The 20,400-nt window shown below is 43.0% G+C and overlaps 1 protein-coding gene across 1 annotated transcript; it reads right to left on the bottom strand.

Moving 5' to 3' along the window:
- Nucleotides 1-2,868: 2,868 nt before the first annotated feature.
- On the bottom strand, nt 2,869-16,523 carry PIFO (primary cilia formation). Its single transcript, XM_018576795.1, has 6 exons — nt 16,506-16,523; nt 13,344-13,486; nt 9,338-9,436; nt 4,930-5,063; nt 4,514-4,631; nt 2,869-2,937 (listed from the first exon to the last, which is right to left on the bottom strand). Exons 1-6 carry the CDS (start codon nt 16,519-16,521, stop codon nt 2,869-2,871), a joined length of 579 nt encoding a protein of 192 aa, XP_018432297.1. The 5' UTR covers nt 16,522-16,523.
- Nucleotides 16,524-20,400: the final 3,877 nt, after the last annotated feature.

Here is a 20,400-nt window from a genome sequence, read left to right as displayed (position 1 = left end):
GTGACGGTGGATACTTTTTTTGGGGGGGGGGGTTTGTTTTACAATAAAAGACTTTTCAAATGAAGGATTTTTTTCAGAAGTCTGGTCTTTTAATTTACAATTTATTTGAACTCTTTCGTGAATGGGTAGGGGTACAAGTACCCCTTCATTCACAAGGGGATGCATCTGGGTGCCCCTTTATTAAAGGGGTACCCTGATGTGAATAATCCCCCCCCGCCTGCACCCCCACAACCAATGCCCCAGGGCTTATGAGGAACGGGCCCTTGTCCCCATTGGCACGAGTACAAGGCGACCCTAGAAAAGCAAAACAGTAGAAAGGTATCATGGCACACTCACAAACCAGCATGTAAAACAACTTGTCTCACCACAAGGTTAACAGAGGTTTGGATACACGTCTTCTGCAGAAAATGTGAAAGCCGCACAGCCGCGCCAAGGCACCTCTTATAGTGCGGTCCTAACTCTAAACTATGAGAGTCTCCATCTTGGAGCACATGGGGGCAGAAGATTTCAAATTGGGTGCAGGTTTGTCAGGAGGAAGCCCAACCTCAAAGGCACAGCAACACACGGGATCCCGCACATCCCAATGGCAGCTGAGAACCCCCATGCGTCACTGCACCAAATCGGTCAAGCAAAAAAATGACAAACGACAAACGCACTCAACAATTTGTCACCGGCTATACAGTAAAAGTATATAGAAAAGCACCCTCCCAGAGAAGAGGGCATGTGGCCAGGACAGGGCCGTCTTTAATACTGATTGGACCCTGGGCAAACATTTTCTTGGGCTCCCCCATTCCTACTCATCCCGACCCCTTTACTAAGAACGCCGCCCCCCCCGCCATGCAATTTCGCCCATGTGCTCACCTATACGACAGGGGCGGAACAACACTGCAATACCGATCGCACAGTAAAGAGTGGTGCGGGTGTATCTTTTGCGGACTCAAGGGCAGGGCCGGTGCAAGGATTATTGTGTACACAAGTGAAGGTGCATTTACCCCTCCCCTTTTGCCCTGCGTTAAAGACGGCCCTGGGCCAGGACTGTGCTCGGATCAAGGGTCTGGTATGGAATTTTAGGGGGGACCCCCATGGTTTTTGCCCTATTTGTGGGGGGGTTCCTCAAAATTCCTACAAGACCTTAAGAGCCTGGTATGACTTTGAGGGGGAACCCCACACACTTTTTGTTTAAAAATGTAATACGATATTTAAAGGGATTTTTCATTTTTATTTCACTTTAAGTGATGTTAAAATCACTTCTCCTTTAAAAAAAACTGTATTTAAAAAAAAAAAAATGTTAATTGGTTCACCCATATCCCCATACACTTTTTATGGCCAATAAATTGCATATAAGCCTTTAAAATAGGGTGTCAATTGATTTTCAAAGTTCTAGCCCCATAGACTTGCATTGAGTTTGAATTCAAATTTTTTTCCATGTTCTAAAGTTTGAATTCAAACCAAACATGGGGGTGTTCGGCCCATCACTATCCATCTCTTGACCTGTGCCTGTCCACAATGTTATCCCAGAGATCTTTTGACAGTGCCTTGCTACACAATAGTTGATTGATTCAGTTGCACTACCAGGAACAGAAATGCTCCAGGAAAGATCTTTTCATGCTGAGCTAATCAAAATGACCCCCATAGCTGGTCATAGTTGAAAGTCAAAAACTGTCTGACTTCATTTCAGGCTGCAAAGCAACAAAATGTGATTATTTTAAAGGGGGGGGGGGGGGGTTGATTCTTTTCTATACCCACTGTATGTTGATAGAACATGAGAGCTGTTTCTGTATCAACTAGAAAACGTGCCATTGTTATAATGATCAGCTTTCTTTTGCACTGATAAATATCTGATTTTGTGTTACTGGTCAAAACTAGGGTGTTTGGAAACCAAGAAACATGATGACAGATGCTGCATCCCAACAGGCATAACAAGCCCTCTGTGATAGCACAGATACAGTGACAGGTCCTCTTTATGGAGACATTAGACCCCTAATGTCACCTACGGACCCCAGAGATCTGCTTCACCAGCTTCTTCTCTGGCTACAGCAGCAGGAGAAATGACACACTGAACCCGGAAGTAATGTAATACACTCCGTTTTTGTGATTGGAGGGGTGACTGGAAGTGTGCTGATTTCAGTCCTATTAAAAATGTTTAAACTTTCCCACTTGCATGTGGGGGAATCGTGGGCGTGCCAGTGGGAAAGGACATTATAAACGCCCACCCACCATCAAGAGTGAGAGACACTCAGTATTTCGTTGGGCCACCTTTTGCCTTCAATACTGCGATGATTCTTGTTGGCATTGACTCCACGAATATTAGAGCTAATTTGCCTACAAACGTCAGGTGGTCATAATAATCTGGCCACTCAGTGTATATAGTGCTGACAATTTACACAGTGCTTTACATGTGCACATTCACACCAGTCCCTGCCCTCAAGGAGCTTACACTCTAAGGTCCCTATCTCACATGCATACATACAGGGCCTATATAGATAAGAGCCAATTATATACCAGCATGTCTTTGGAGTGTGGTAGGAAACCCAGGCAAGCACAGGGAGAACATGCAAACTCCTTGCAGATAGTGACTTGGCTGGGATTTGAACCAGGGACCCCCAGTGTTACAAGGCAGAAAGACTAACCACTATGCCACTGTGCTGCCTTATTTTTCAGCTTCTTCAAAAATGCCCCATTTATAATTTACCATAAAAAAATTGCCTACTGCTGAAAAAATATACATATATACGTCATGAAAGAATACTTTTATTACAGTTTGCATCTGTTGTAGTATTATTATTATTATATTAAATGTTAATTCACAGAAAGCAGACACAAAACTACCAAAGTTAATGATAAAGTCTCTGCACTTAGGGAATTTGGTTAACTGTAGTACAGACTCAAATATGCCAACCGGTTCCTGTTTTTTCTAAATTCTTTGTCTGTTGGTAACTGTAGAAGAAATGAAGATAAATAAAGGTGTTTACAGTCATAACCCATAAGGAATACAAAGTATGATAAAATTCTAAGCGACTGAAATCTTCCATTCAGCATATAGCTGGGCGAATGCCGTTTACACGGCATTACTATCACTAGATGGAGCTGAGAAGCTATATGTTGGGTAAAAGATTTATGCCTTTCCATACATGCTCATTCATTTCAATTGCAAAAAGTTTTATTAGTAGTTTTAAGAAAAAGAGAACAAACTGCTCTGTGAAACACCATACAATACTGCATTGGGGGTGTTTGGGGTTGGGTCTAGGGTAATAATTTAGTTGAACCATATACTGACTGGAACGTGAAGGCGATTGTGATAGCGGGGATGATACTAGGCACTGGGGATTTTTGCTTACATAGTGGGGAGCAAAGCTGTGAATGTTGACTGTAATAAGGTTCCAGATATAACTATGCTAGGGGTGCCATATTGAACATGATTTTATCAGGGTTGCAGGTTGAAGGTAGCAGCTAGGGATGCACCGATACTAGTATCGATATCGGTGCCGATTCCGAGTATTTGGGCAAGTACTCGTACTCGCCAAAATGCTCTGATGCCTAGCACGAGCTGGCCTCGTGAGGTAAGGTTATCTTACCTTAGTATGTGTAGCCTGTCATACCCCGGGGCCTCTCCAGCGAGAATGCGGCCTTCGTCCGGTACCCAGCCCGAGCCGTCCAATCAGGAAGCCGGGCGTCGTCTAATGACGCGACGCCCTGCTTTCTGATTGGCCGGGAAGCTGGATTCATGCTCCCTCGTCATCTCATGACAAGAGAGCATGCAGCCGGCCTCCGGGCCAATCAGACAGCAGGGCTTCGCGTCATTACACGGCACCTGGCTTCCTGATTGGCCGGCTAGACGGCTCCGGCTGGGTACCGGACGAAGGCCGCGTTCTCGCTGGAGAGGCCCCGGGGGATGACAGGCTGCACATACTAAGGTAAGAGGGGACTTTTTTTGTTCATCGGGAAGCCGGGTGGCGACTCTTTACACGCTGCCCGGCTTCCCGGCTAATCAGGAAGCCAGGTGGCGAGTCATTACACGCCACCTGGCTTCCTGAATGGGACTTCCGTTACTCGGTAATTGATATCGGCGAGTACCAAAATACCGGTATCGGTGCATCCCTAGTAGCAGCCCTAAGATCTGTAGTTAGTTGGGACAGAGAAGAAAAGGCAAGAGAGATTGAAGGGGAGCAGAAAGAAAACTGGAGTTAATAGAAGAGTGGAGATGGAAGAGGTTTCTGGGGGGTAGGCCTAGACCACACAGTCTGTTGCTATTCATTAGGAGCTGAAGAAGCTGCGTGGATAAGCAGCACAACATTACAATACAAGTCCAGTTCAGTGTGACTATTACTACTAGCTATTCTGTCAATGTTTTTCGGGTTTTTTTTTTACATACATATCTGTGCAGAGTCAGTCACTGTTTATTTTATATCTTTATCTGCTAGCCCCATTCAGTAAAATAATACCTTTAGCAGATATTCACAGTAAAACATTTTTACTCACAGACTGGTACTCAAAAGAGTAGCAAAACAATTACCTCTGATCTTAATGTTCTCTTCTGCAAAGAGGGCACGGAAGACCAGTCAGGGGATCCAAATCTGCCAGGCCAAGACACCTTTCTGCCTCTCTCTATGTTATGTTCGTATGTTCCTGGGCTGTAATAATTTGCATTAATTCACTTTTAGAAAATAAATAATAATTCCCCCCCCCTCCTTCCCAAGTATAACTAAACTAAAATATGTATCACAAGTGAACACAGCAAACTACAAACATAGTAACTGATATAATACTGTGAACCAACAACCAACTTTAAGTAAAGTGGAAAAAATAAGCCAACCAGTGAGTGCTATGAAATATTTTCAGATCTTATATCCATCAATGTAAGTATTATATAATAAGGCAACATGTGCACTACCAAGGCTGTGATGGTTACATACTAATTCAATACATTACCTAGGATTCAATGAGATATCTGTCATCTTCTCTGGAATTCGTGCAGCGTTGAAATTGAAAGGAGCATAGCTTGCAGAGTATGTGCGTTCTTTGGACCAAAATGCCTGATATTGTGAAGGACTTGGAGTCTCCATCTGGAAAAGGCAACGCCTTCATTAAATATGAGAAACATAGCTATGACATATAAACACTAACTTGTAAATATGGTCATCATTGTAGGTAATTGGGCACATATAGTAAGGGGATGTGTATATTTTTAGGTGGCAAAACGTCTCGTCATTATCTCTATTTTTAGTACCAGAGTAATGCCAGTTATTAAAGAATGTTAAATACAGCTTGGTGTTGCAGTTGTTACACCTTTTTTAGTTTTTGGATAGAGAGCCGGGAGGGTTAAACCCACTGTCGAGTTTTTATTGTTATCCACATTGGGGAGATTCCCTCCTCTATTTTGGAGTTGTCCTCATACCAAGAGGCAAAGGGAAAATGTCCAATGGGGACCCCTGTTTTGGTGACAACTGTCTAAGGGGAAATTCTCCTAACTTTGGGAGGTTTTCTCTAACTTGGGCACATATAGTAAGGGGATGTGTATATTTTTAGGTGGCAAAACGTCTCGTCATTATCTCTATTTTTAGTACCAGAGTAATGCCAGTTATTAAAGAATGTTAAATACAGCTTGGTGTTGCAGTTGTTACACCTTAAAGTGTATCTCTAGACAAAAATATTTTTTAGTTTTGGATAGAGAGTGGGAGCATTGGGGACCCCTGTTTTGGTGACAACTGTCTAAGGGGAAATTCTCAGAACTTTGGGAGGTTTTCTCTAACTTCATGTTGTGTCTATAAATTAGGAAATGAAGAAAAATTTCTAAAAAGAAATATTACCTGGCAGGGCTTTTAACTCTTCCCTACTCTATCCAAAGCAAAAACATTTTTTGGCTTTGCACACACTTTAATTGCTTTGAAATCAGAACTGCAGTTTAAATCCTTGCCTTGTGTGTCACATTTTGAGACAGCATTACCCGGGTATAAATTGAATGTTACTGTATATATTGTAATTAAACTTCTCAATAACACTTACATATTTAAGGCTTGTTCACACCAGCAGCGTTGTTCTGCAATGACCAACACAGTCCCAATGCAAGAACAAGGCAATTTTTCCATATATCCTTTGGCATCATAATTCCACAAAAAGCCAAACCAGCACCTCCTTCAGCCACAATTTGAATCTTGTGTTCAGATGAGGGATTACACTGTGTGAAACATAAAGAAACACTGGGCACCTTTCCTGGTGCAAATAATCCTTTTATTTGTTTAGAAAGATTAAAAGTGATAAATGGTACTCACAAAAGAGGTGGATAAAAAGCGTGTTGGACATAAATCTCAGGATACATGCAGATTCCTAGCAGTCAGAGAAAACAGAGCTCTGAAGAAGGGGAAACTCCCTGAAAACGCGTTCAGCTGAGTCAGCTTGTTTCTGCTGGTCTAGCAGCATATTTGGATTGTTTTCTCTGACTGCTAGGAATCTGCATGTATCCTGAGATTTATGTCCAACACGCTTTTTATCCACCTCTTTTGTGAGTACCGTTTATCACTTTTAATCTTTCTAAACAGATAAAAGGATTATTTGCACCAGGAAAGGAGCCCGGTGTTTATTTTTTATGTTTCACATAGTGTAATGCTTTGGTATCAGTTCAAGCCAACCATGTAAGACATCAAGCTGACATAGGAAAAAAGCCGCACATCGCCGTCTTCATTGTAAGAACTTTATTCACATTCAAACAGCCCGCAAATATTCCATCCCTGCTTGTGAACCGTCCACCTCTGACATGTTTCATCCTCACTACAAAACACAAAAAAGTCCCCAGCACACCTGCCAGCCAGCCTGCAACAAAACAAATTACCCTGTCAACAGTATGTATTAAAAGAGAGGCTTTCATTGCACAAACCTTTGGCTAAAAATATGTAGACGCCACACTGCCGCGTCAAGGCGCCTCTGTAAAGTGTGGTCCTAACTCTATTTATATGAGTCTCCAGGTGGGAGCATATTAATGCAGTTGATAAATTAAATGCAGGTGTACCTGGAGGTAGCCTACTCCTCCTCAAAAGGTGCAGGGACGCACTGGAGGCCCAGCAATCCAAAATGCACGATGGGGCTCCCAGTGCGTCCCCATATCAAAAATAGTCAAACTAGAAAGAAATGGTAACCGCATACATTTATAACCAACCTTTATAGCAGGGTGCACATGGGAAGGCTTGCAACAATACAAAACACAAAACCCCTTCAAGGCACCACACTTTACAGAGGCGCCTTGGCAGGGCAGTGTGGCTTCTACAAATGTTTTGCTAAAAGTTTGTGCAACTAAAACCTCTGCTTTTAACGCATACTGTAATTTGCTTTGCTAGCTAGCAGGTGTGCTGGGGACTTTTTTCCTGTCAGCTCCATGGCAGCACACGAATGGGTTAATCCCTCCCTCCTCCCCCTAATCAGGATCGTAACTCATAAAAGCTGAAAGAGTCCCATGGCTTGCCGTTCCTTTTTTTTCCTCCTACATGTCAGGATCAGAGCAGTGTGCCTACCTAGCAGGGATAAGGTTCTTGCTTTCCGCTTTCTTCTTCTACCTCCTTCAGTTGGCGAATCCCTGTGAGCCCTTTCCTAAATGGTGCAGGTCCATGGGAGCCCCACTGGTGATCCTCTGGGACTGGCTAACAAGGTGTAAGTACACTGCTGTTGCTCATTATGGGTGGAGGAGATATTCCTACTTGGTCTGGGCGCCTAAAGGTGCCCATACACCTTACAATTATCTGGAGATTTTTTGTCTTTCAGCAGAAAACGTTTGTCTATTTGGATGTAAATTGACAGGTTAATGGCGTGTTTGTACAATAAAAATCTCTAGATGCAAACTGCACATGCTCAAACGAAAGTTTGTCCTTTTGATCAATGTAAATCAGCTAGGTGGTGATGCTGACAAGCGTTATTTGTGGGAAGGCAATATCGTTAGCATATGAAGCCAAGCACATAACTGTCCCAAGTGGGGTGTCTGCTCATTCCACTAGGAGTCTGGCCACATGATGGGCTGCACCCAATCGTGTTTCCTTAGGGACTGTGTGTAAAGTGGCCACATGGTCTTCTCCGCACACGTTCATGGCACACTATTGTGTAGATCCAGCTGCCTTAACTAAAGTTGAATTCGGCCGTAGGGTTATTTCTTCTACCATGAGTTGTGATTAAAAACATTTCTAGCATACCCACCTCTGTTTTTGGCTAGTTAATTCCCATTCGTGTGCTGCCATGGAGCTGGCAGGAAAACAGGAAAATTGTATTTCATACTTACCGTAATTTTCCTTTCCTGTCCAGCTCCATGGCAGCACAAGGCCCACCCGTATAGTAGTCGAGTTACGGAATGGCAAGCCAGGGGACTCTTTCAGCTTTTATGAGTTACGATCCTGATTAGGGGGAGGAGGGAGGGATTAACCCATTCGTGTGCTGCCATCGAGCTGGACAGGAAAGGAAAATTATGGTAAGTATGAAATACAATTTTCCTGTTTTGTGTTTTGTATTGTTGCAAGCCTTCCCATGTGCACCCTGCTACCAAGGCTGGGCGGGTGGGGACAGAATACAATGAAGTCTTACAATGAAGACGGCGATGTACGGCTTTTTCCGTGTCCAGGGCCGGTGCTGCCACTAGGCAAACTGGGCCGCCGCCTAGGGCCCACTGTTATCTAAGGCGCAGCCTCGATCACCCCCCCCTGCCCCATTGCACTCCCAGTCTATTTTAAATTGCAAAAGCCAATAGCAGGCTGGCTATTGCACCCACCCACTGAACCGAGGAGCGGAACTGAGAGGCAACTTTCTCTCAGGACTGCTCCTCTGCTCAGTGGGTGGGTTTTCAATAGCCAGTATGCTATTGGCTATTTTATATTTGGGGGTTGCACCACAAGACGGGGGCTGGGGGGGTGCAGTAGCTGGTCTTGCCTAGGGCGCAAAACAGTCTAGCACCGGCCCTGCCTGTGTCAGCTTTATTTGTTTGGAATGTGGACGTCTCCTAGCTAGCACCTGCACACCCAGTCTTGGAAAGCAAGGAGTGGGTTTAAGCGATGGAATTTCTTAAGCTTGAACCCTGTAAGACATGTTGGATTTTAGATTGAATTGGATTGCTCCAATGCGCTGTAATTCATCAAAGTTAGCTGTTTCGCATAACAATAGTAATAACGTTAAGAAGCAAAAATAAAAGTTATGCATTTGAATAGATCAATGGTGGAACATCTGGTGTTCAAATCAGCTATTTACCAATGATGAAGAATGACTGACATTTCAGTAAATGGATGCCGAGAGCTAACAGCCCTCAATTTGGGGTATACACACAAGGTCATTCTTCATACCAGCCACTAACATTCTGCTCTTTTACTATCACCTTGACATTAGGAGTGAAACGTTGTGCTGTTCTGGCCCCCAAAGTGTACCCTTTCTTACTCATGGGTATCCTGTTCTGAAGATGGACCATGCTGGTAACCTAAAATATAAAATACACAGGGTAATAGAGCAACAAACTGCAGCGTTAAAGGAATGGAAATAAAAACGATAAGGATGCAGTGGACCCATGGCCATTCTATGTGCACAGCAGTCAGAACATTTATAAACAAAACAATAACACAAACTTTATTTTATGAAAAACTAAAGCATTGTCTGATGATAGAGTAAAGCTATAGACAATATTCATCAGATTGGAAATAACTAAACAGCGTTCTTGAAAAACTGAGGGGAATATGTAATCTACCATTACTAACCTATCCTGCTTAAAATGCTGGTCGTCTGGTCAATGCTACCTGAATCACTGAACCTGGAACAACTATGTAGCTAAGAATACTGACTTCACTTGCTGCATGTTTGTTTCAGTTAGTGACTCAAAAAGTATTGATGCCAAAGACAGCCAGGCTACCAGTATTTTTAGAAGAAGGTCTGCAGTGGCAGTAAAGCAGAAAACAAAGCACATTGACCTTGCTAAGCACATTAACCATTTTATTAAAATAAATACAACTTGCACCCAATGTACGATATGCAAATTGTCAGAACTCCATACAACATAACTGTAACACTCAGCACCACGTTCAGTGGTGTCTGGTAGTGGTTGACATGTTTCTAACGATTGGGGTAGGATCCAAGAAATACATCAGCGAGAGTTACAGTTATGCTGTAGAGTTCTGGTGATCTGCAAAATCTTAGATGTGGAAGTTTAAAGAAGAACTCCAGGCATTTAAAAAAATAACCCTTGCAGTGGCATTACCCTCACAGACTCTTCTTGTTTTGGTAGCCCCACTGCAAGAGTTAATTTTTAAAAATGCCCAGAGGTCTTCTTTAAAGCTGAAGTTTACTCTGCTATTATTTTGCTTTCCCAGGTTCCTCCCTCTCTCCTCAGCAAAATAATAATGACATTTTGAAATAAAACCTTTCCGTTTTCATTACATACTTTATTTTAGATCCAGTGTGTCTCTGTGCTTCCCTATGCATGGCTGGAGAGAGGGGCCGGTGGGGTGCTGTACTTAGATTCCTGAAAACATCACAGCACCCTCCCTCACATCACAGCACCCTCCCTCAGTCCCAATGCAAGCAGTGGCCTGGCTCTTTAACAGATTAATGCAAATATCAAAATGCTTTCATGGGTGGCTGTTGGTCTGGAGCATTGGGTATTCCTAGTTTGCCTGCAGACTACCCTAGGTAATGCCCACATGTGATGCTGAGCCTCTATATACTATACTATAAATAAACTGAAATCCAATAAATGAAAGGAGTGGATTAGGGACAATAAGGCTGGGAAGAGAAATGCTAGAAGACCCTGGTTTGTGTTTTTTTTCTACACAGAAACGTTTATGCTTGTTAAAATGTGATTGGATGGTATAGGTTAGTGTAGACCATTGTTTTTTTTTGTAACTGTTTCATTAACCTGTATTAACAATAAAACGTTGCAAAGCACGTAAAAGAAAAATAAACGGTTGAATATGTTAAATAATTCACACCTTGATTCACATTATCAACCTGAAATCCTATTGTTGTCCTAGGTCCTGAAATGTCACTTCTATCTGACTTTGTGAGTGGGGTGAAATGTGAGATCGCACTCACAAACTCGGATAGAAGTGACATTTCAGGACCGAACAGCTGTTCCAGGGCAGATCGGTTCTCCTGCACATACGATTTCCGATGCCGATCTGTCCTGGATCAGCTGAGAAAATGTTGGAATGCTTGACCTATTGGCGGTCACACATTGCACCGCCGAAAAACTGGGCGGGATTACATTGAAATGTGTGACCACGTCACCGGTCACACATTGTAACGTAGTCACAAACTTTGATAGAACACCGCCATCAGGGGGATACGGCCAGTACCGATGTAAGGGGTCTGGGCAGCCTGGGGGGCTTCTTACATGAGTATCAGCTGTACCAGGGGTGGCATGGCAGAGGTGACAGGGGAGGGGGTGGAGGAGCCAGGCCCCAGCAGCAGCAGGTAAGAGGAGTTGGGAGGATGCACAGGGAAAGGGACCCCGGTGACCAGCCCACCTGAGGCCCTGCAGAGCCTACCATAGTGAGTCTCAGATGGGCTGTGCAGGATCTATGGTGTGCTCTGCAGGGTCACGCTCAGGTGGGCTCTGCGGGGTCTCAGGTAAGCCCAGAGTCCAGTGCGTTACTAAGCCCAGAGTCCAGGGCATTACTAAGCCCAGAGTCCAGTGCGTCCAGTCCCATTCCCCCCACCGCCACAACCCTTAACCCCACTCCCCATCCCCTGTGCGCGATTGGAATGGGAAATGTAAACACTGTTTACAGTCGAGGACTTATTTGTTACACAAAAGTGTAACAAATAAGAATGAAAAAAAGCAAGTTTAAAAATGAAAGTCACTTCTAAAAAACACAAAAGAAATGTTTTCAAAGTCCCCCCGCCCGCATGTACACACACATATAAATGCAAACATGCGTTGGGTGTGCCTACTCGTGAAAACGATGATTATGTCACACGTTCACTGTGAACCTTGGAGTGCGAGCAATAATTCTAGGGCCATTAATTACTGTTAACACTAAACTGATGAGCGGTAAAAGCTTTTAAAGCGTCGCATATGGCAATATTGGATATTATATTTTTTTTTCCGATTTCGTGGCCGCACGCAATTTTAAGGCTTGACATGTTTGGTGTCTATTTACTCAACGTGACCCCATCTTTTATATTTGACCAAAAAATTGGGTACGAAAAAATGTTTTCATTATTTTTTTTTTGTTATATAGTAAAAAATAAAAACCCCAGTGGTGATTAAGTACCACTAAAAGAAAGCTCTACCTGTCCCAAAAAAATGGTATAAAATTCATTTCAGTACAGCGTTGTATGACGGAATAAATGTCAATCAAAGTACCGCAGCGCTGAATACTGAGAAATGGCCTGGCCAGGAAGGGGGTTAAACCCCTTCGTGACGGGAGACATACACTGTACACTGAGTTATTTAAGGCTCTGTAATGCCGGTAACCGCTGATTGTCAGCGGTTACCAGCCATTAATGAATGCCTCAGTATTGAGACATTCATTAATAAAATAGTTAAGCTTTTGTAAAGGCTTCTTTCTTTCATAAATGAAAGAATGAAGCCGTTACATACAAATATGGGAGCGCTAAATAGCAATCCAGTATTTGACAGCTGAAAATAGCAGAGAGGTAGCAGAGTCAGTCACCTCTCTGCTATTTGTTTTGACAGCTCCATAGACTGGCCCGATGTTTATGATACATTTCAGCCACAGGAATGTTACAATGTATCACTTTTGATCATCTGAGCAGGATCAAAGACCTTTAGTGAGATCTGAATCTGGCATGCTGTCAGGATCAGTTTCTAAGGTTATTATTAGCTGTTCCTAAGTTTGGAGCAGCCTAATAATAACCAAAAATTAAAAAAGTTAATTTATCAAGCAGTCATAGTGACTGCTTGATATAAACTGACAAAAAAAAATTGTTTTTTATTACACTTTTTTTTTACAAAGTGTAAAATAATAAATTAATTATATGTGTGGGTACATTTAGTAAGAAAGTATATTACTGCCGTGGAAGAATCACACAGCAAAAATGTTAAAAGTGTGTCAGTCATTTATGAACAGAAACTGAAAACTAGCTCAGTCATGAAGGGGTTAACACCCTGGTCATCAAGTGGTTAAAGAAAGCTTTGAATACATTACACCAATCCAGTGGCGTAACCAGAGTTATGGGCGCCCGGGGCAGAAATTTTTTTTTCGCCCCCCCCATATTATATAAACATCCACTAGAACTGTACCCCCCACCCCCACACATATATATCATGGTTGTTACGCCACTGCACCAATCAATATATTATATAATATATAAAACTCTTGTTTAGCCTTTGGCTGTAATTTTTGCTGATTTCCACCTTGTTGGCTCACCTCCTCATAGTTGTAGCATCCAGGCCCACAATTTGGCTTCCCTCTGATAGGAGGTAACTCATTACCCAAGCGGTCTGGTGCCCAGTGAGATGGGAAAGGTTTTCGATCCTGTGTGCTGCCAAAGTAAACTTTCTTTAAGGCATCTGGAAATAAAAACTAAAATGAATAACCACATTCTAGCACTCACACAATAGGGAAAAATATTAAGTAGCAATGAGACAGTAAAGCTATTTTATATAGTCCTATTTAACTTCTACTGTACATTTGGGAGTGTATTTATAAAATTCACAGAGCCATGTACATTCGTTCTGTGTGAGTGTGGGCACAAACAAACATTATTAGCATATGTTCTTTCCAAGTCGAATGTAATTCATTCATAAGATTAGAGTGAATCAGGAAAATACTCCATTATGGCCACTAGATGAAGCTGAGGATCATAGGAAATAAATACTTATTGCCTGGTGCAAAGGTGCAGTCTGCAAGGATTAATGTGTACACAGGTGAAGGTGCAGTCTTCACCCCCTCTTCCTGCGCCCCCCACGCTGGTGCTCTCAGACGACTGTCTATGCAGCACTTACTAGTGTGCAGTGTCCCCCATCATATGTACATGGAAAGCATGTAGTGACCCCCATCCCATACAGACAAGCAGCATAGTGACCCCTCTCTCTGGACATTCAGTGTTACCTAATATACACATGCAGCAGCCAGTACAGACACGCAGAGCCTCCCCATCAGACACCCACTGTTCATGCTGCCCTGATTCACACTGTAATCCCCTCACCCGGCAGGCTCCCTCTCCCCGATCCAGATGCAAAGGCCAGTGAACATCGGAGTCCGGGTCATAGCAGAGCCATCTCCTCCAGCACACACATACACACAGCACGGAGGGGGAGGGCGTCCACCCAGCTCTTCTCTCCGTGTGACCCGCTCTGCTCTGCAATCATCCAGCGCTCAGCTGTCAGTGCTCAGATGCAGGGCCAGTGGTAGGAGTTTTGCAGCGCAGGACCTGCTCAAGGGGCAGCTGCTTTGGGCCCCACAACAATGACTGGGCCCTGGGCAACTGCCCCTTTTGCCCTGCGTTAAAGACATCCCTGACTTGTAGGCACAATATATTATTACATAAAACAACAGAAGGCATTCAGCCCATACAGGCAGCGGGGATCCGAGGACATCGCTGAAGGGGGGGGGGGAGGAGGGAGCGCTGTCATGTCGGATGGCCGAGCGGTGCGGAGGAGAGAAGCCGCAGGCTGTAGCAGGCTTGTTACCATGGCGCCCTGTGCGGCGCGCAGCTCGAACACCCCAAAGGCTGGCCCTGGCTGCACACAATTAGCGATGAGCCGAACATTGGCATGTTTGGTTCGAGTTTGAATTTTCGAACATGGGGAAAGTTCGTATTCGAACTCAAACTCAATGCAAGTCTATGGGGGTAGTCTATGTTCCCATTTTGAAGCCTTATATGCAAGTTATTGTCCAAAAAAGGTGTATGGGGATCCGGGTACTGCCCTGGGGGACAGGAATCAATGAAAAAAGCACTTTGAAAAAATACAGTTTTTAAAGGAGCAGTGATTTTAACATCACTTAAAGGGTAACAATAAAAATGAAAAATTCCCTTATATATCGTGCCTGGGGTGTCCCCTTAACCTGTCTGCGCAGTGGCGGATCTGTACAATGTATAGAACCTGCTGCAGCAAAACTGACATTTCAAACATTTCTAAAGAAAAAAAAAAGACTTTTTTTTTTAAAGTCTGCAGTTCCCCCTCCCAAACAATACCAGACCCTATAGGCCTGGTAGGAATATTAGGAGGGACCCCATTTAAAAACAAAAGCGTGGGGTTCCCCCCAAAAGTCATATGAGAGCCTTAAGGTCTGGTACGAATATTTAGGAGGGAACCCTGTGTAAAAAAAAAAGTGTTTGGGGTTCCCCCTCGAAGTCATACCAGACCTTTAGGTCTAGTAGGAATATTAAGGAAGAACCCCATGTTAAAAAAACACACAAAAAAAGTGTGTGGGGTTCCCCCTTAAAGTCATGCCAGACCCTTAATTTCCTCTCACTTCTCGTTGAGGCTATCAGGCAGGAAGTGATGGAAAATCTGCCCAATGGGACACAGATGGCATAAGAAACTGACAGGTGTTATAACTGTCCCTTACCCTATCCAAAACTACAAAAAGTTTTGGCTTCAGTTCAACTTGAGTTACCTGTTCAAACGGCCAGTCATTTTATAGCACCAACAAAGCAGCATCTAAAGCAGGGGCGTACCTAGAAATCAGAGCCCATCTGAGATCCCAAACAGCCCACCCGAGAGTGACCCTGCAGAGCCCACCATAGACTCTATGATGGGCTCTGCAGGGTCTCATGTGGCCCCGAGCCGCTGTCCGCCTCCTCCTCCACGGTCGCTGGCGGGCTCCGCCTCCTCCTCCTTCGCCAGACCCCACCGCCTCCTTCTCACTGCCAACACGGGGCCCAGCCTCCTCCTCCGCAGCTGCTGGCTGTCACTGACTCAGCAGTGGCTGTAAGGAGGAACGTGCCGCTGCATAGATCACTGACAGGTTGTCAGTGATTTGAACAGCAGAGCGTTCCTCCTCGCAGCCGCCTGTGACAGCCAGCAGCCTTTGTCTCATCTGGAAAGCAGATAATCAGTTTTTACATTTTAATTTTCTACACTGTGCAAAAAAAAAAAAAAAAGATAAAAGCTGATTGGTTGCTACACCAGTTGCCATAGTTAGTTTCAGACATGTTTTATTAATTCCCCCACCTAACATGTCCTGTTGTGTTTCAACACATTTTAAGATAGAAGCTGATAGGTTGCTATAGGCAACCACACCTGTTGAGATCATTTGTGTCTCAGACACTTTTTAGTCCCCCCCTTCCCAATATTTACCCCTGTGTTACAACACATTTTATTCCTCTGAATCCATTTAATGTGAATGCACATTAAATGTATCTGATACACATGTCACATGCAAGTGAGAATGATGATCACATGACAATTGTATATAATAATATGGGGAGCTAAGCATATGTTACATTTTCAGTTAAAATGAAATACATTCCTTTTTTTAATTTTACTTAAACTATGAGAAAAAGATAAGAGTTCTTGAATAATTTTTCACTTTAACCCCTTCATATCTCTGCATGTGATTGTGATGCCAACCCAGTCTTACCTGGTTCATGCTCCATGCTTGCTGATACTTTGTGTACATGTTGTTGCTATGACTACGAGGGTGGAACTCAGAGCAGTATGTCACTTAATAATGGATTGGGATTCATTCATGAAAGAGGTCATGGCTCCCCCTGCTGGTGCAGCTGAACACGATTTATAGGGATGTGGAAATGCAAGATATTCAAAAAGATTGATGAGGGTTACAAATCGACTTCCTTTTTATGAAAACAGACAGTGGCTGTGGCTATAGTATATGTAGACTTTGTTTAAGCAGTTGACACAGACCCTCATGTGTAAGACACACCTTAAAGTGACACGAAATTAGGGGTTACATCTTAAAAATGCATTCAACTACCTTAACTATTAACAAAAATGTAGTTTATTTGTGCATCACTCAGCTGTAGATCCTCAAATCATCTCTGAATTAGTTCTGACACTGTCCTTCCTTCTGGAGGGTGACTACTTTTGTTCCCCATGGTCCCTGTGTGTTGTAAAGTAGCCACCACTCCAAGCTCACTCCTGTGATGGACTATAACTTCAATAAAAATGAGTAAACTAAACATGAGGTTTCATGGGGAACAAAAGTAGCCACCCTGCAGTGTCAGCACCAATTCAGAGATGATTTGAGGATTTACAGCTGAATGATACACAAATCAGACACATTTTTGTTAATAGTTAAGGTACTTGAATGCATTGTTAAGATTTAATTCCTGAGTTTGGTGCCCCTTCCAATATATTAACTCTGGAGCCCACACTGACTGCCTGGAGCCCGCACTGACTGCCTGAGAGCCCGCACTGACCACCTGAGGGGAGTTTGAGGGGAGTTTATCACAGCTGGAGCAGACAAAATCTGGAGCGTGTTCACGCAACGCAGTAAAAACAATTGACGAGATTGCAGTGTCATTGCTTGTTAATGGCACCCCAAACGCGGCTGGAAAAACGTGGCAAATATGCAAAAGCACATGGCCAAAAAATGCGTGAAGCTCACAGCTCAAATTGCTGCATGAGCTTCTTTGCCACATTTAGCATGTGTGGGGCAGCCTATTGAAATGATGGACTGACACATAGCAAAACACGCACAAACGTGGAAAAATACAATGGCGGTCACGTGCGCCACAAGTAAAAACGAGGTCTCAGTTCTGTGAATGCTGTTTTCAATTCATTTTTTTACTTTTTTTTATTGGTTAAAACTTTTTTCTTAACCAGACCAGCTATGTAACTATGTCCTTTGCAGTTAGAAATTATCTTTAATTATGGTTTTCCAAGACAGTATGTAACCAGATCGTTTAACTATAGCATATTGCAATCCTATAGCCAAGGCTGTCCCTAAGGTATTCACTACCTGAGGCTATGTCATTGTGGGGAGGGGGGAGCTGGTCTTTTTAAAGGACCCCTTAGTGTTGCACCTAGGAGAATCATGAGCATGAGGATTTATGTCCAGGAGCAGTGTAATAAAGCCTATGCATATGGAACAATTGACTTTTGTTGAACCACAGCTGAAATTTGGACCAGTTTAGCAGGAATCGGCCGAAATTTAAGCCATGTATGACCAGCTTAACATTATGGCTGGGCTAGAGTCACACAGCTATGCCAGGTGGACTTCACAAACATGGAGGGCATTTGTTCAATCGCAAATAATAAATTAGCATGGCCATCTGGAATGCAGCATGTAAACTCCAGTAATATGGCCGTGTTGGGACACAGCTCATCAAAGATGGCTGCATGAATACGACAGCAACAGTGTTACATTTTCTGTTTATTATTTTGAAACCCCATTTGCTTTACTCCATGTGCCTGTGTATCACATAATACCTTCACCCTGTAGCCCTTTGTATGTTGTTAATGCATTGTGTCACCTAACAGTCTCCATTACATGGACGATATGTCTACATGTTGTTGTGGCTCATATCTTAATGCTGCAGGTTTATCAGAGGGTTGACCTCATGTGCCGTGTTGCTGAGAACACTGGGCGGAATTTATCAAAATTGGAGCAGACTGGCTATTATGGGCTGCTCCAGATTCAATCAGCTTTTGTCTTCAGTTTGTTCAGTTAAGCTTTGAAAATGAAGGATAGAAGCTGATTGGTACTGCTCCAGATTGTGCCTGCTCGTTTGATAAATTCCCCACATTGTGCATGTATACATGTGCTTTTGTGTTAAATCCCAGTTCCCACAGTCCAGAAATATCCCACATGTGGACAATACATGCAAAAAGAAAGTCAGTGCTGTGTTAGGAGCAGGAATGGAAATGCAGTTTGCGGCCTTCACGCTCTTCTAACAATAATTACCACAACAATAATAAGTGGTATCATGAAGTATTTGTGTGTGCATGACGTGTGTTGTCTGTTCTCTGTCTGTGTGTTGAGCTGGATATTGTGTGTGTGTGTGTGTGTGTATGTGTGCTTCAACCATTGAGGTATCTTATGTACCAAGCAACTCACATTCTTATCTCCATTAAACTCGTCTTTTTCTTGAGTGTATACTGAGGAAAAAAATGAATTTAAGACCTCAGCCTTCTCCCTGTCGTTTGTGATTAATCTTCCATTCTCATCTTTTATTGGGCCCACTCGTTTTTTTTTATACCTTTTTACTGTTTATATATTGGTAGAATTTTTTGTGGTTCTTCTTACAGACTGTGGCAATTTGCTTTTCGTAATCTTTTTTAGCTGCCCAGATTGCATGTTTACATATTTTATTGCACTCCTTGTAGCTCAGGAATGGCAATGCAGTCCCCACCATCTTATATTTTTTAAATGCCAGCTTCTTTTCTTTGATGTGTTGTCTTACTGTTTTATTTAGCCATGCAGGCTTAGCTCTCGATCTTTTATTTTTAAAATTTGGGAATGCAGGTGAGCCTCCTCCTCTTCCCCTTTATAACACACACCCACAATAGGTTCCCCGGTTTATAACACACACCCACAATAGGTTTACCACTAGATTCAGTCTTATCTAGTTCTAGCCACAAAGACTCAACACCATCGCTACTATCTGTCATGAGGTCATCTCGTCTGTGTACAGTTAGGTTGTTTTTGACATACATGCATACCTCACCCCCCTTTCTACCAACCCTGTCCCTCCTGAACAGGTTGTACCTTTGTACATTAGTTGCCCAGTCATGTGAGCTGTCTAGCCAGGTTTCTGTTATTCCCACTATATCGAAGTCGTCTTCAAGTAACATAAGTTCGAGCTCCTCTAATTTGTTTGCTAGGCTTCTAGCATTCGTGTACATACATTTTAGTTTAGTGCTAGTGATTCGAGATGGGACATCCTAAAACATTTAATGTGAAAATGGCTTAATGTAGCTTAATGTACCATAATGTGCCTAAACCTCAATCAATTGCCTTGAAACTTTGCACAACCAAAGTTCTCAGCTTCCCAAACCTATCCTGGAATTTTCATGGATTTTGGTTACCCACAAGGCAAATGTGTGACATTAAACTTGTTTTTTGGGGAGCTTAATGTGGCTTAACGTACAAAAAAAACCCCTAGATGTTAACCAATTTCCCCCAAATGTCCTATACTACAAGACTCTATCTATGCCAACATATTCTGAAGATTTTGGGTCATTTGATAAAACATACCAAAAGTTATTCACATTAAACTATTTTATTACAATCCTAAAACATTTAATGTGAACAGCTTAATGTAAAAAGAGCTTAATGTACCATAATGTGCCTAAACCTCAATCAAATGCCTTGAAACTTTGCACAACCAAAGTTCTCAGCTTCCCACACCTATCCTGGACGGTTCATGGATTTTGGTTAGCCACAAGGCAAATGAGTGACATTAAGCTTGTTTTTTGGGGAGCTTAATGTGGCTTAACGTACAAAAAACAACTTAGATGTTAACCAATTTCCCCCAAACCTCCCATACTACAAGACTCTCTCTATGCCAACA

The sequence above is a fragment of the Nanorana parkeri genome, unplaced genomic scaffold, assembly GCF_000935625.1.
Source record: "Nanorana parkeri isolate BGI_ZX_2015 unplaced genomic scaffold, ASM93562v1 scaffold77, whole genome shotgun sequence".
Taxonomy (NCBI): Eukaryota; Metazoa; Chordata; class Amphibia; order Anura; family Dicroglossidae; genus Nanorana; species Nanorana parkeri.
This window is presented reverse-complemented; position numbering and strand designations above follow the sequence as displayed.

Bases quoted from the DNA above. Each gene is read 5' to 3' on its own strand.
- PIFO (XM_018576795.1), bottom strand. The intron at 9,437-13,343 runs GTGAGCCAACAA...TTTATATTTTAG, and splicing joins GATGCTACAACTATGAGGAG to GTTACCAGCATGGTCCATCT. The intron at 4,632-4,929 runs GTAATGTATTGA...AAATTATTACAG, and splicing joins GATATCTCATTGAATCCTAG to CCCAGGAACATACGAACATA.